This window comes from Pleurodeles waltl, chromosome 1_1, assembly GCF_031143425.1.
Source record: "Pleurodeles waltl isolate 20211129_DDA chromosome 1_1, aPleWal1.hap1.20221129, whole genome shotgun sequence".
Lineage (NCBI taxonomy): Eukaryota > Metazoa > Chordata > Amphibia > Caudata > Salamandridae > Pleurodeles > Pleurodeles waltl.
In genome coordinates, this window is record NC_090436.1 from 619,138,257 (window position 1) to 619,152,740 (window position 14,484).

At 40.9% G+C, this 14,484-nt stretch overlaps 1 protein-coding gene across 2 annotated transcripts in view; it reads right to left on the reverse strand.

Annotated features, from left to right (window-relative positions):
- Positions 1–14,484, reverse strand: part of EPB41L4A (erythrocyte membrane protein band 4.1 like 4A) — a 624,815-nt gene that overhangs the window by 15,534 nt on the left and 594,797 nt on the right. For both annotated transcript variants that reach the window (XM_069226476.1, XM_069226475.1), the window contains one exon: positions 7,046–7,156. In XM_069226476.1, coding sequence (XP_069082577.1) covers positions 7,046–7,156 — 111 coding nt within the window. The remainder of the gene's footprint in view (positions 1–7,045; positions 7,157–14,484) is intronic.

Here is a 14,484-nt window from a genome sequence, read left to right on the forward strand (position 1 = left end):
TCTTGCAGTCCCCCATGATCTCAAGTAAACCGAGAAAGGCAGTGTTCATGGTTGACTGAAGGACCAGTACCCTCTCTTTCTCTGTTAGCTCTGCAGTTCTGCCCTTGAGACAGAAATACATTTAGTGCCAGATTGCCCAGTGAGACACAGGTGAAGAACTGGCCTGCTGTGCAGTCCTTCAAATGTAGCTCACTGTGTTGTCTTCACCTTACATGGTCCTCAACTTAAATTAACATTAAAATGCAAAGTGTAATCAGCATTCACGATGCACTATGCATGCATTCAGGCCGGACAATTTCGCCACTGACAAGAGTCTGTTAAGCGGGTGTTGTGCCATTTCTCCAGCCACGATGCATTGATCTCCCAGCCACGATGCAGGTTGAGCGTCGATCTTTGCCGCGAAGCGGGTGGTGCGTCGTTTTTCAGCTGTGTTACAGGTGGTGCATAGAAAATGTCCCTGCACGGTGTTCTGTCGGTGGATTTCAGTCTTTGTTCTGCCAACTTCACCTCTCAAGGGCCCAGGGACTGGATAGGGCACCACTTGGAAAGGCAGATTCTCAGCAGAGAGTCCAGGTGCTGGCAGAGGAAGTCTTTGATGGCCCTGAGACTTGAAAACAGGAGGCAAGCTCAACCCAAGCCCTTAGAGATTCTTCTCAAGCAGGAATGAACAACAAAATCCAGTCTTTGTCACCTTTCACAGGCAGAAGCAGCAACTGCAGGATAGCTCAAAAAAGCACAGGCAGGGCAGCACTTCTCCTCAGCTCTTCTCCTTGGCAGAGGTTCCTCTTGAATCCAGAAGTGATCTTGAAGAAATGTAAAGTCTGGGTGGGGTTTTGGTCCACAACTTATACCCCTTTCTACCTTTGAAGTAGGCAAACTTCTAAGGAAAGTCTCTGTTGTTCACAAGATCCTGCTTTGCCCAGGCCAGGCCCCAGACACACACAAGGGGGTTGGAGACTGCCTTGTGTGAGGGCAGGCACAGACACTCTCAAGTGAGGCCATGCATCGTTTTCTTCTCTGCTCGGGTCAGCGATGTGTCGTTTTTCTGCCATGCAAGAGAGTGATGTGTCGATTTCCGGACAGGGCACCTCGGATCTGCGCAGGTTTGTGATGACTTTGATGCCCAATGACTATGCGTGTGAAATCCGGTCGTACGGTGTCGGAAAACCACAATCTCTTATGTTAATAACTCACTGCAGATTTATCACCCTAAGCCTAACATTATGCTTGGATCACTGTTACACATTTGCATATGAGCATCACTGTGGGCCACTGACAGTAGTTATGAATATATCACACTGTGGTTTTAAGGTGTGTCCTATGGGTTTATTTCGATATCAAATGTCATTATACATGTGTTATTTGCAGCCTTGATACAGTCACATTTGGGCTGCTGTATTGCTTTGGACTTCACTTTTACCACTATTTAGAAAAAATCAGCATGTCTGCTTACCTTTAATCAAACATTTATTGGACTGTATGTGTGACTTTTACAGTGTGCTCTGGTGATCAGGTATAAGTTACCCATTCTGGTTTTCCAGCCCGTATTCATTCACTTTGTGGCAGAGTGTGCTCAATGAATGGGCACCTGATACGTGCAAGATTGTATACTATCATTGTACTGGTGACTACAATTTTGGCTACTTTAGGATGTGCGGATACTCCGGCACTGCCACCATTGTGTGAGAACGCTAAACTGACTGTGACAGTCACCAAAAGAACACCGGGATTAGTGAGGCTCAAAGGAGAAATAGTATGGTAAAAAATGAACACTAAATAACTGTGGTGTAAACAAGATCAGTGAGATGAAAAGGAAACACGTGATCATCAACATTTAAATAGTGTACCCTTTAATTATATTGAATGACAGTGTCATCTAAAGTTGCAATAGTAGACATCCCTGTGTCAATCCACAGCTCTGAAAATAGCCACTTGTTAACTGGAGCTGCACAGAAAACCTGAAAGTTGAGCCCACAACTCACAAATGAACTCCCAGTTACAGTAGCTGGGGGATGGTACACCAGGTAAAAAAAAATCATATGACAATGCTGCCGCCATCAGCAGTACTGAGCACATCATCTCACACTGCTATAAGTGCACTAAGGCCTCGTGCCACCTGGAAACATGTTCTAGTATTAGGGTTTTACAAAAAACTAACCTTAACTAATTGTGGGTTGTACTAGAGCCAACCCTATCAGATTCTGGGTGGCCTTAAGAAACGGTTATACCGATTCTTATGGTCCATGGCATGCAATGCTTCTATAGATAATGGAGAATAATTTGATATCTGTGAGGGTTCAGAAAGCTGTCATTAACCAAGGCATTAAAATTACTTTTTTTCAATTTTTTAAAATCAATTCTTAACTGAGGGAGAGATTGATTTCCCATATGAAAATAGGGAAAACCCAAACGATAACCTTTGGTGAGTCAGGTAAGGGCAGTGTTTAGAATAAGTGAAAAAGTACAAATTCTAATAGTTCAATCCTTAATGTAATAGAACATGGGGGCTCTGAAACAAAAGAAGAGCTTGACTCAGAAGAAGAAATATTCAAAGTAAAACCCAGTGGTACCGTACTAGTCGGTTATTCCCAGCCTTACTGTAAAGATTTTACCTACAGCTCATTAGAACAGCAGTACGTTTAAAGTAGCAGTAGTTGAGAAGGCAAGTGCATTTGTGGTGCCAAAGTCAGATCTTGGATAAATTTTTTACCTAAACATAGAAAAAAATGAGTTTGGGAGAAACTTTTTTTATGTACAATTTGCTAGGTGTTGGTGTGTGTACATGTATGCTTGGGAATTCTGCCTTTCTCGTCTTTCGAACTGTTTTAGTTGTTCAGCTTTCCCATAAAGCAGGGGGCAGTATCACTGTGAATCTGGAACATGCATATGGGTGACAGAATATAATAAGAACCATATAATGTGTTTGCAATTGAGAAGTCTGAAGTATTTGTGGCAAATTAAACAAAACAAAGGTCTTGACGGGAGCAAGGGCTTATCCACAATGTATGTAGGAGGTGTAGCAAATACCTGGTTTGCTTGTCACAGCATAATTCAGAGAACAAGACGAGGAGTCTAAATTTGATTTGATTTATTTGATAGGTAGGGGTGCTTCACTGTCTATTCCATGCTAGCCATCAAGTCATCAATTCTCTCTAGTAGTCAGTCCAGTCAAATGTTCAACTCACTTAATAAAACCATAGCACAGTGGGAGAAACAATGAAACAGGGAATGGATGTGAGGAACACAAAGGAATCCTCTATTAAAACTGGGGGGTAGGAGAGCCAGGGATATACCATTTTTTTCCACGTGACATTTTGAAGAAGACACAGTCAAAAGAAAACCACATACATTTAATCTTATAAGAGCAGCAAGCCCTGGCAAATCCACTCGCTCCTACACTTCGAACTTCCCTTACCACTGAAAGCCAATGTGGTAAATCAGGATACTATAACCAGAGTGAGATGTTAACCAAGAGGCACTAACAAATATATAGTTCAGAATGAAGCTGGTGATATAATCAACATTGTTTGCTCTTCATGCCTAATAGAAGTGCAACCAATAATAAAGCCAGCATATAGTACAGTTGTCATTGAAGCACAGAGAGAGATGCAAGAATTAAGCAGATTTGGAGGTTTTGTTCAAATTATTGTGCTGTGCAGGTGTACGTTTCTAGGGCTAGGGCTGATTAGCAAATGATGGAGCAAAGTGCCTCTCCCCATAAGGTGGTCTCCAGAAAGAGGTAGAGACAGAAGCGGTCTAGATAGGCGAGTAGCATGCTGCATGGTCCTCCATCTCACCTCCATGTATTAGAGCCTGGTAGAGACGGGAACCAATTTCGAAGCAGCTCAGGCAAAGGGGAGATTTCAGCACCCATTTAATATTAAGCATCTACGTACTTCAAACACCTGCTGCTTTTTAAACTATCATCTCTTTGTGTGTGATACTTGAATGCCGTGCCTGCAAACCGTTTGAGCACTTAAGTGTCATATTGTTCCTGGTGCATGCTGAAAACACCAGATTTTCTTGTTTGCTAGTAAAGGAAATAAATTACTTCGAATTGTAAAGAGACAGGTAGGGGGCACTAACTTTAAGTTACTTCATACTGAGGTCCAAAATATTTAGTATACAATGGCAAATGTATCTTAACACCTTTTCGTCTTCAAGGATCTTCAAAAAAGAAGGATAAAACAAAGGCGTGGATGGATGGATGAGTAAATGCGTGTGGTTTTTTTTCTTGGACCTTTGTTCTGGAGTGCAGATATCACTGGCAAATCAAAAAGTAAAAAATATCATATCAAAATATTCCACATTAGACTAATTTATGTAAACAGAGTGCCTTGAATCTTCCTTATGTATCTATCGGGACTACCCATTTCAAAACATTTGTTGGGGAATTTCTACCAGAAAGTACACTGTCTATGTGATATCTTTGACAAGAACTATTGTCTTTAAAATCATCACACAGCCTGGGCATTTACTGCAGTGTTTTATTTTAATGGAATGGTTGAACGACTTTGCATAGGAACTTTATGAAGAAAACATATTGAAAATGTAGCTTTTAAATGACATGTTTATTTATATTTTCTAAATATGTAATACAAATGCAGGTAATCTTTCCAAAACAAAAGTAGTTGTGTTACCCTACCTCATCTGCTACTGTAGTTGCGGAAACATGCTTAAACATTGCATATTCTAAGGGTGGTTTTAAATGCAGTGTGACAAGAATCCCGGTTGACACATTATGTAAAGTTTATTGTACATATGGTGGATCTTATACAGTGTGATTAGACTTCCAATTCCTAAAATATCGGAGTCATGGTGCATATTTGAGAGACTATGCATAGTATCTCTCAACATACTAGAATGTATAATAAACTAATATGTTAATCAATTAGATCCTACATTATTTTAATACATTCTCACCATGAAGTTATTTCACAACTTATTTTCACTAAAATGTTTCCAACTATCTTTTGCAAATGTTAACACTGAATTTATTAATGAATATTCATGTAATCTGAGTGTTGGCTATGCGTAGAAAATGTATTAACGTAGAGAAAAATAATGCATGCATTTGAAGGTGCGTCCACTTGAGTGGCCGTCAATGTTCACGAAGTATAATTATTAATGGCTTATTAATATGAAATGTTGAGCTTATGTTTGATTAATGTAATAATATGTCATATTAAGGGTTATGCATTATGTATTAGCTTTATTAATCGTAGGCCTTAACTTAGCGAGGTCTCGGGCCTAGTTGCACGGCCTCATGTCAAGCTGCATTTTTCTTAGGCGTTTTATAAAATGGATGCTAAAGAGAATTAAATTGTGATTTTCCACTGTACTGACCATGTACTCGTGGCTGAAGTTCGTTCTCATGAGAAACTGCTTGCTAGAAGATGTTGTACTAGCTAGTGATACATTGTATAATGTAGTATGTGTAAGACTGACCTTCCCAGGAGAAGACAATGGATGCACTGACTGGAGTATAAGATGCAACAATATTGATACCTGACAAGCCGAATGACGAGAACGAGAGGTGAGGAGCTAATCATAGACATGTGAACCATGTAGTAGTACAATTGTAGATTTGAGGTTTTAGTTTCATTGGACAAAGTGAAAACATGAGATTCTTTAGATCAATAAAGACGTGGGAAGTAGTTTTAGGAAAACTAACTTAGCAAGACTGCACCAAGGGAAGAGAAGCCATTCCGAGCCCTTCTCCCGTTTCTTCTTGAGTGTTTAGCTGTTCTTTTCTGAACTGTTAAAGAAACTTTGCTTTTCCTGAACTTTTATGCTGAATACTGATGTCTTGCTGACTGAACTGATGTCATGTTGACGAAGACTATCACAGCTTGCTGAACCATATTGAGGACAGGTATAAAGACAATGTTACTGATTGTTATGTCTATTTGCTTCAGTTTGTAGGTACCAACTGCTATTTTGATAGAGCCATAGTTAGATGTTTTTCCCAAATTTGTGTGACTAAAATGTTTTGGATAAAGTCCAAATGTGCTATTCTAATCTGATGCTAGTTAGGGTTCTCACTGATTATGTTCGCTACATGTAATAACATTTGATGTCTTTTCTTTGCTGAATATAAATGTATGCTATTTCATTGCCGCAGGTATTCTTACTATTAGTTTGTACTGTAGCTTTAGAATGTGTAGTAGCTCAAGCTTTGATTAGATTGCGATTCTTTTGCCGTTTTGGTCAGCCAGTATTGGTTTTGTATGTTTGTCATTTGATTGTGAGACTAAGTTACATGACATTAGCACTGTAGTGAAATAAACACTTTAACTTGTACATAAAGGTGTGGTTATTCATGGCCGAGAGGTCATGGTGTGTGGAAATTGATGACTCCTATTTATTATTAATGTTATTGATTGTCACGGTTATTGATTTGTATTGTTACGGGGTTCATGGTGGGAAAAACTCGAAGCATAATCAAAAGGTCCATCAGCCTATTCGTGTCTTCCTTGTAAGTTTACTTAATAAGGTCTCACGCGCTAACACAATCCACGTATCTTCTTCCAAATGTCCTAACATAAGAATGACCTAGATATAACTGAATAGTCTTTAATTTCTGATGATAATTAACACACTAACCAATGCATAAAATCATCTAATATGGGTTTGTTAATGATCAATGCCAAAAGAGCACAAGTCAATGTTGAAAAGTATCTAACATATATTTTGAGAATGTATTTAAACTAGGTTTGTGCAAGTTGAGCAGCCCATAACCTGCGAGAGACGTTTTACAAATCTTGTTATGTATGATATAACACATCTAAATAATCTATTTAGAACAGTATGGTCGATAATACCACTGAAGATTATCTGCCATATCAGATAAAAAATAGACATCTCTCTAGCTCAAATATATTTCTCAATGTTTAAAAACAATATTGAATAATAAAATAGCAGTAGAATGACATATCCGTTTCCATAATTTTGGTCTATATTTCAGGACAAGAAGTTTTATCCCCATAAAGAGGCACTTTACAGTACTCTCAATGAATTATAAAATAGCAAAGTAACCACTTACTTGACTTCAGAAAGGACTGATCTCTCCCCATCGGAACCTTGGGAACGTCTATTCTGACGGAAGCTCCGAGGTGAATGGGAATGCCTGATGCGAACTGGGTCCCCTTGAGTCCTGAAGATACAATAATTTTATCTATTTGCACACGCACTCTGTTACTTCATTTCAACAAAATACCGTACATTTCATTAGGATGTACCACAGAGCATTACAGCAGAGAGACATGCTTTGCTAACAATTCTTTTGGGTATTTCACAATTAAATGTACTAAGAAAAAAACTCCAGGTTGAACAAAAGCATGCCTATGTGTCCAATTTTAAATGCAAGGGAGTCCACCAAGAGAAAGTCCAGGCAGATTTATTTTATTAATTAAGCAGAGCCCTTCAACCAGCAAATTAATGCAGGATATGTATGCTCATTATATAAGGGGAGGTGTGTTTAAAGGGATGCCTTAATTATGCCTAAAGTAGGCTTTGTATCCCCTAAAATATCTCCTAGGAATGAGAAAGTGAGTTCAGCCTATTTTTATTTGGAAGGCCTGGTGAGGTGCCCTGTATGTCAAATGCCACATTGTGACTTTTCAAGAAGTGTGAGGGACAGGAAAATTACCATCCAAATCACTTCTTAAATGTATCTTAGGACTTGCCCGGGATAATAATAAGGAATATTTAACCTCATGAGGCCACTGAGGGAAGGTGTTTTTGAAAGAAAAATTGAAATGTGTCTGGAGTTTCCGTTTAACATAATTTGATATGCTCAAAACCAAATAACTAGTGTTCATTATTTCCTGCTTTAGAGATGGTCGTCATCATAGATCATGACCAATATATTTTGTATCCTGGAAAGGATCAAAATAGTTGAATCATATGCAGTACATTTGGCATAGACACTTGCAGAGAAGACAGTATGACAAGCATATCAGCAAATAGTAAGGCCCTCACTATGAGTTTGGTGGGTGGCGGAGGCCGCACGCCACACTCTTTTTGCCAGAAAACCGCCACTCCAGTTTTCCACCCGCTGGCCCTATTACGAGTTCCCGCTGGGCCAGCGGGTGGAAACAGCTGGGAAACAGGCCACAACATTGGTGCCGGCTCGTAATTCAGGCAGTGAAAAGCATGATGGGGCTGTCCATGAGACACCCTGTCTCCACCAGCCTTTGTATGGTGGTGGAACCGCCGTGCAAAAGCCGGCAGAGAGGGGACTCGTAATCCCCGGGGCAACGCTGCCCTGATGGATTAAGGCTGGCAGCACCACCCGGCTGTCGACCAGTGGCAACCTGACGATGCTGGTGGCTGGACCGTGGCCGTTCCACCAGAGTCATACTGTGGAGGCCGGACTGCTGCTTTGGTGGCGGTCCGACCGCCAGCGCGAGTCTGGTGGTCCCAGGACCGCCAGACTTGTAATAAGGGCCTAAATGTCTATGGGCCTGATGTACAAACACTACTCGCATTTTGTGGCCAATGTGGAATTTTGCAAAGTGACCTATGTACTAACAGGTCAGTTTGCATAATTCACATTTGGAGTGAGATGCAATTTGACCTACCTCATGAGTCTTTATGAGGTATGTCACAATTAGTGACTTACTCTGTTTGGATGTCACAACAGGGATGGTGGCCTGCTGGTGTAAGCAGACCACCATGCCTGTGACTGCATTTAAATAAATATGTGTTTAAGAAGAAAAGTTTACTTTGAAAAGTTTGTTGGAGATTTGGCAGTCGTCTTCCCCTGGACTACCTACTCTCCAACAAACTTTTGTTAATTTACAAATAGGAAGTGGTTGAATACGAACTCAAGAGTCTGAATGTTTCCATCATTTGTGACTGCATTTCAGTCTCAAAACAGTGAGACGTCTCATAAAGAACTGTCATTTGTCAACCACACACCTCTGCCAAATAGGTCTTCCTTATGGAGCTGCAACCCTGTTTTAAGAGTCCTTAAGACAATTAAAAAAATAGGGTTTAAAAAATGTTCTTACAAGATCAAGCAGTCCGAGTGAGCATATGTGCCTGAAAAAATATTTAGTGCAACAGGCCCTAATTTCTTTATTTGCCTATTTTATTTGCTAGGTAAATCCTTTAAAACATGTTTGCATGCTAATGACAAGTGCAGGGGGTTCAAGGCATAAGTCAAACTGCAGGAGACGTGGAGAACAGCTCAGTCTGGTCCCCTTGGTCAGGCTTAAGTCTCCAGAAAGCAGTGAATTTTTGATGAATCTTACCAGAGAACCAATATATAATTTAAGATTTACTATTACAGAAACACTCCCCAAAGTTCCTTCTTCTTAAAAGTAGATTTAATCAGAGCACATTGTCAAACCAATCAAGACTTAATAAGACATGTGATATGGACTATTCTAGTGAAAGCATAATATTTATCTGCCTTATATTACTAGAATTCTTTCTTCCTTTAATACTTCTAGACTGACAGACATAAATTAATTCTGTAACAAGAGAGCTCAGACTTTTTGCCGAAATTTGGGTTAGGATGGCGAATAAAGATAGGCCAATAACACTGACATGTTTGGTGATCTTTCCCTGCTTTTGGTACCAATGTGAAATAGTATAGTTTCATATATTTTGAAAAGGTTTTATGTTTGATAAACCCATTGTTCATATTGATTAAGACTTTGGACAGCGCCTCTGTGGATGTCTCATAGAATTTTACAATAAGCCCATCGGATCCAGTGACTTCTTTTTATGAATAGTGTAAATTATCTCAGACAAATAAATATTTTATTAAAGAATATTTTACTGGCAACATGAAGAGCTAGAATGCTCAGTCTATCAAGGAAATCATTCACAGCATCAAATTGCATTTTAAATCTCTGTACGCTTTTCATGTAAAGGAAAGTTATCATTATTTTTGCTACCTGTAATGATTGATCCCTCTATGTGAATATTAGTGGATCTTGTCAAGCTGTTTAGCTTGTAGACACAAAGATCCCTACTTCTTCTCTACCTTCCCAGGATTTAAGTCGGCATTCAAAGTATTTTAGTTTTGTTCATAATCAGTATTTGAGAGTTTCAGTTTGCCTTTTCAGAGCAAAAGATGCATTATTCATCTAAATGTCTTTGTCAAGTTTCATGAGATCTCTATGTCTACAGCTCCAGTACCTGTCTTTTGACATTTTGACCTACGTGATTAAAAAATTCCCTCATGAAGCATTTGAAGCTTTCACACACTGACTATGCTACTTGAGATGAAGGCACCAATAACATATTTGAGGATAATCACTGATATAGACAGTATGCTATAAAAGTGAAAGACTTTTATACATGTCTAGAACCTAAATGCAGCAGCTCCAGATTCAGTATATGGTATGCAGATACCATGATAATTAGCTTTTTGTTTTATCTCTCAAGATCTTTTATGAGACTTTTAGTCTCTGTCATCTCAAGCATTAGTTCATTTCTCCTACAACAGAGACTCCAAAATTGAGCAAAAGCAAAAGTATGGCAAGAAATAATGAATCCTTTTCAGTACATTTATTTTTCGGAAACTTAAATACATGCTGTTTACCCCAAGATATTATGAAGCTCCAAAGAACAAGTTACTTACCTTCGGTAACCATTTATCTGTTAGAGACATATTCTAGTTGCAGATTCCTTACCTTAGAATTTCCCCCAGGCGTCAGACTGGATCCAGAGATTTTTCTTCGAATAGTACCCTTGCACACCCTCACCATTGGCGTTGTGGTTGCTGTGATGACATCAGGGTCGTATATAGGCGCCACCTCAGCGATGACAATTTCTTTTTAAGACTTTCCACGCCAAAGTGCAGAGCCTTGAAGAACACTGAAAATGGTGCACCAGAACTAGGGGCCCTGAAATGGGAATCCCTGTCACTAGAAATCAGTTTGCAAGCAGAATATTCTCTATCAGATAAATTGTTAGCAAAAGTAAGTAACTTGTTCATCTGATAAACGTCTAGTTTCAGATTTCTTACCTTAGAACAGATACCCAAGCAATACCACCCTTGGTGGTGGGCTCCGAACCAAGATCATACTAAAATGTCCTGCAGGACCGAACGACCAAAGTAGCCATATCTGCGGACCTGACTGTCCAGGCAGTAATATCTTGTGAACGTGTACAGCGATGCCCACGTTGCTGCCTGGCTGATATCCAGGACAGGAACTTCATGTGCTAACGCTGTGAAAGCAGCAGTTGTTCTTGTGGAGTGAGCGTGCAAGCCCTCAGGGGGTTGCTTCTTTTCCAAAGCGTAGTACAGTTTGATGCAAAGTAGTACCCATCATGAGATGGTACACTTCTGCACTGCCTTCCCTTTCTTTGCACCCACATACCCAACAAAGAGTTGATCTCCACCCGGAAATCTTTAGTTCAACTGAGGTAGAACGCCAACGCTCTTTATGGATACAGACGGTGGAGTCTCTCCTCTTCATGAGAAGGATTCGGGGGGTGCGTAAAAAGTAGGCAAAGTGATGGATTGGCCTACACGAAGAGGCGTAACAACCTTGGGAAGAAAGGAGGCCCTTGTACGAAGCACCACTTTGTCAGGGTGAACAGACAAAAATGGTGGTTTAAAAGAAAGACCTTAAAGCTCACTCACTCTGCGAGTAGAGGTGATAGCAACACAAAATGCAGTTTTGAGAGTAAGGAGCCTCAAGGGACAATTGTGTAATGGCTCAAAAGGGGCACACATCAAGTAAGTGAGGACCAGATTGAGGTCCCACTGGGGCACAATAAACGGAGTAGTAGGAAAGGAATGGGTGAATCCCTTAAGGAATCTACAAAAAATAGGAGATTTGAAAAGGGAAGGTTGGTCTGGCAATCCAAGAAAGGCTGAGATAGCCGATAAGTAACCTTTAAGGGTTCCTAAATCAGAGCCCTGCTGGGCTTAAGAAAGGATGAACAAAAGAACCTCAGAGAGAGGAGCAGAGAAGGGATCAACAGACTTGTTGGTACACTATGCCACAAATTGATGCCAACAACAGGCGTATACCGTTTTGGAGGAGGGACGCCTGTCTGCCAAGATAACATCACAGACTTCGGGCGGAAGGTCATAAGCTGTCAACTACCACCACTCAATCTCCACGCATGAAGGTGAAGACTGGACAGGTTTGGGTGGAGGACCATCCCTAGTTGCTGCGACAGAAGATCCTCCAGAAGGGGCGATCTGACTGGAGGATCTGTCGCCATGTTCAGTAGCTCTGGATGCCATAGTCTCCATGCTCAGTCCAGAGCCTCAAGGATTACTTGGGCCTGGTTGTTCTTGATCTTCTTCAGAACTCTGGACAGAAGTGGGTTAGGAGGGAAAGAGTAAAGGAGGCCTGAGTTCCACTCGAGACGAAAAGTGTAGAAGAGCGAGTTCTGCCTTGGAAACTCCAACACGCAAAACAGCTTACATTGCACGTTCTCTGCAGAAGCGAACAGATTTAACCAAGGCACTCCCCACTGCTGAAAGAGACTTTGCGCAACCTCCGGATGGAGATGCCCTTTGTGATCAACTATGCATCAACAGCCGAGTTTGTCTGCTCTTGCATTCAGAGAGCCCACCAGGCAAGCGGTGTTGAGGCCTTTCTCTCGAGCCAGGCCGGGAGCGATGCGGAGTCAAGTGCCGGATCACCATGAGCTTTAGGGACCACTCCCTCAAAGCCTTCAGATGCATGGCCTAGCACTCGGAGCACGACTTCGGGTCGTGGTCGCACTCCAACCACTATAAACAGACCCGATGTGGATCCGTCACCGACATCATGCGGTGACAGTTCTCGCATGGTTTGAACCAAGTCTTTGGGGACATCCTCAACACACCAAAAGTCACCAAAAAAATGACAAAAGTGTTGAAATTGGGCAAAAAACGACCAGGGTAGCTCTCTCCGGATCAGCGCATGGCACAGAAAGAAAGGAACTTACGTCACTGTGCTGAGGCGGCCCCTATGTACAACCCCGACATCATCACAGCGACCAGGATGCCAACGATGAGCGCGGTGTCGACCGCACCACCTGATGGCGCGCAAGTGTACTGCTCGAAGAAAAATATCCGGATCCTGTCTGATGCTTGGGGGAAATTCTCAGGTAAGGAATCTGCAACAAGGAGGCTCTATCAGATATAATTTTTAAACAGCTAACTAGAAAGCGATTTAAGGTTGAGTAAGTTGCCATTTGAAACTATACTAAACTGACTATTCAAAGCAAAATACTGTTCTGAAAAATTGAGAGCACACAGGAAGTATTTCTCTTCATACACTGTTAAGAGAAAATAGTTTTCTTTGGATCACTAAGAAAAAGTACTGTTTACCTAATTTTCTTTGGATCACTGAGGAAAAGTACTGTTTACCTAAACATTCTTTATTACATGGAGGAACAAACTACTAAATGTTGGAATACCACTATACTTTATTTCACACTTCTACACACAGAGGAAAAGTACTGTTTACCTAAACATTCTTTATTTCATGGAGGAACAAACTATTAAATGTTGGAATGCCACTATACTTTATTTCACACTCCTACACACAGTACACACAATAGAAAAGCTGGGCCATTTCACCTGCGAGAATAGTAATGATGGACAGGATTTCTTTTTAGCATGAAAAATGAACTTACTTCGCTTTCTGTAATTACCAAAAGAAGCAGGATACCTGTCAAGGATATGCAATTCGGGACCTGGATTATACCTATAGGTTTCTCCCTATGAGAAAGAGAGAGAGAGAGAGAGAGAGAAAGACAGACAGACAGACCGACGGAGAGAGAGAGATGTTGATATGGATGCAGGACTTTCGAAGCATCCTCCCTGCCAGTGGGTTGTTTCCAGTGAAAACAAGTTTTAATTTTCTTTAAAATATACGGATGATAAATTAGTAGTTTTTGGCACTGATTTTCACGGGTTTGTTTCAATAGATAACCTACAGAGATGCACTGGTGTGGATTCCCCTGTAGTTACACTCACTTAGTTGCTGGCTGCCTATCCGCGGCTTCCTTGTATGGGCATTACATTGGGCTGGAATGCATTGAAATGCTCTTGCACAGCTCTCAATGTGATGAAAAGGGAAACATTAACATACTCCCCATCGAACTGCATCGGACACAATATAGGGTCAAGTTTGTTACTTGACGCACACTATTAAATGTTCAGAAACACAAGTCACCATCCACATTGTATTAACTGCTATATACATTAAGTGAATAACTACAGCGTTTGAGTTAGAAAAATAGGACTAACCCTTCTAAGGACAGAAGGGTGTGGTGGAGAGTTGTAAATGGCTCACCATAGTGCAGAGCCTTAATGCTTAGGTATCAGTAAAGAATGATCAAGGCTATATTTCCTCTAGTCCTGCCAGGTTAGTCATGTGCTGTATCTGACTTGAAAGAATGCCTCATGAAACCGAACCCTAGAGAGGTTGGGCAGCGCCAGAGTTTGAGGTTTCATAGCAGGCAGTGCCACTAAAGACAATGCAGTTGGCAGTGCCAAGGTCTGCTTTTTCA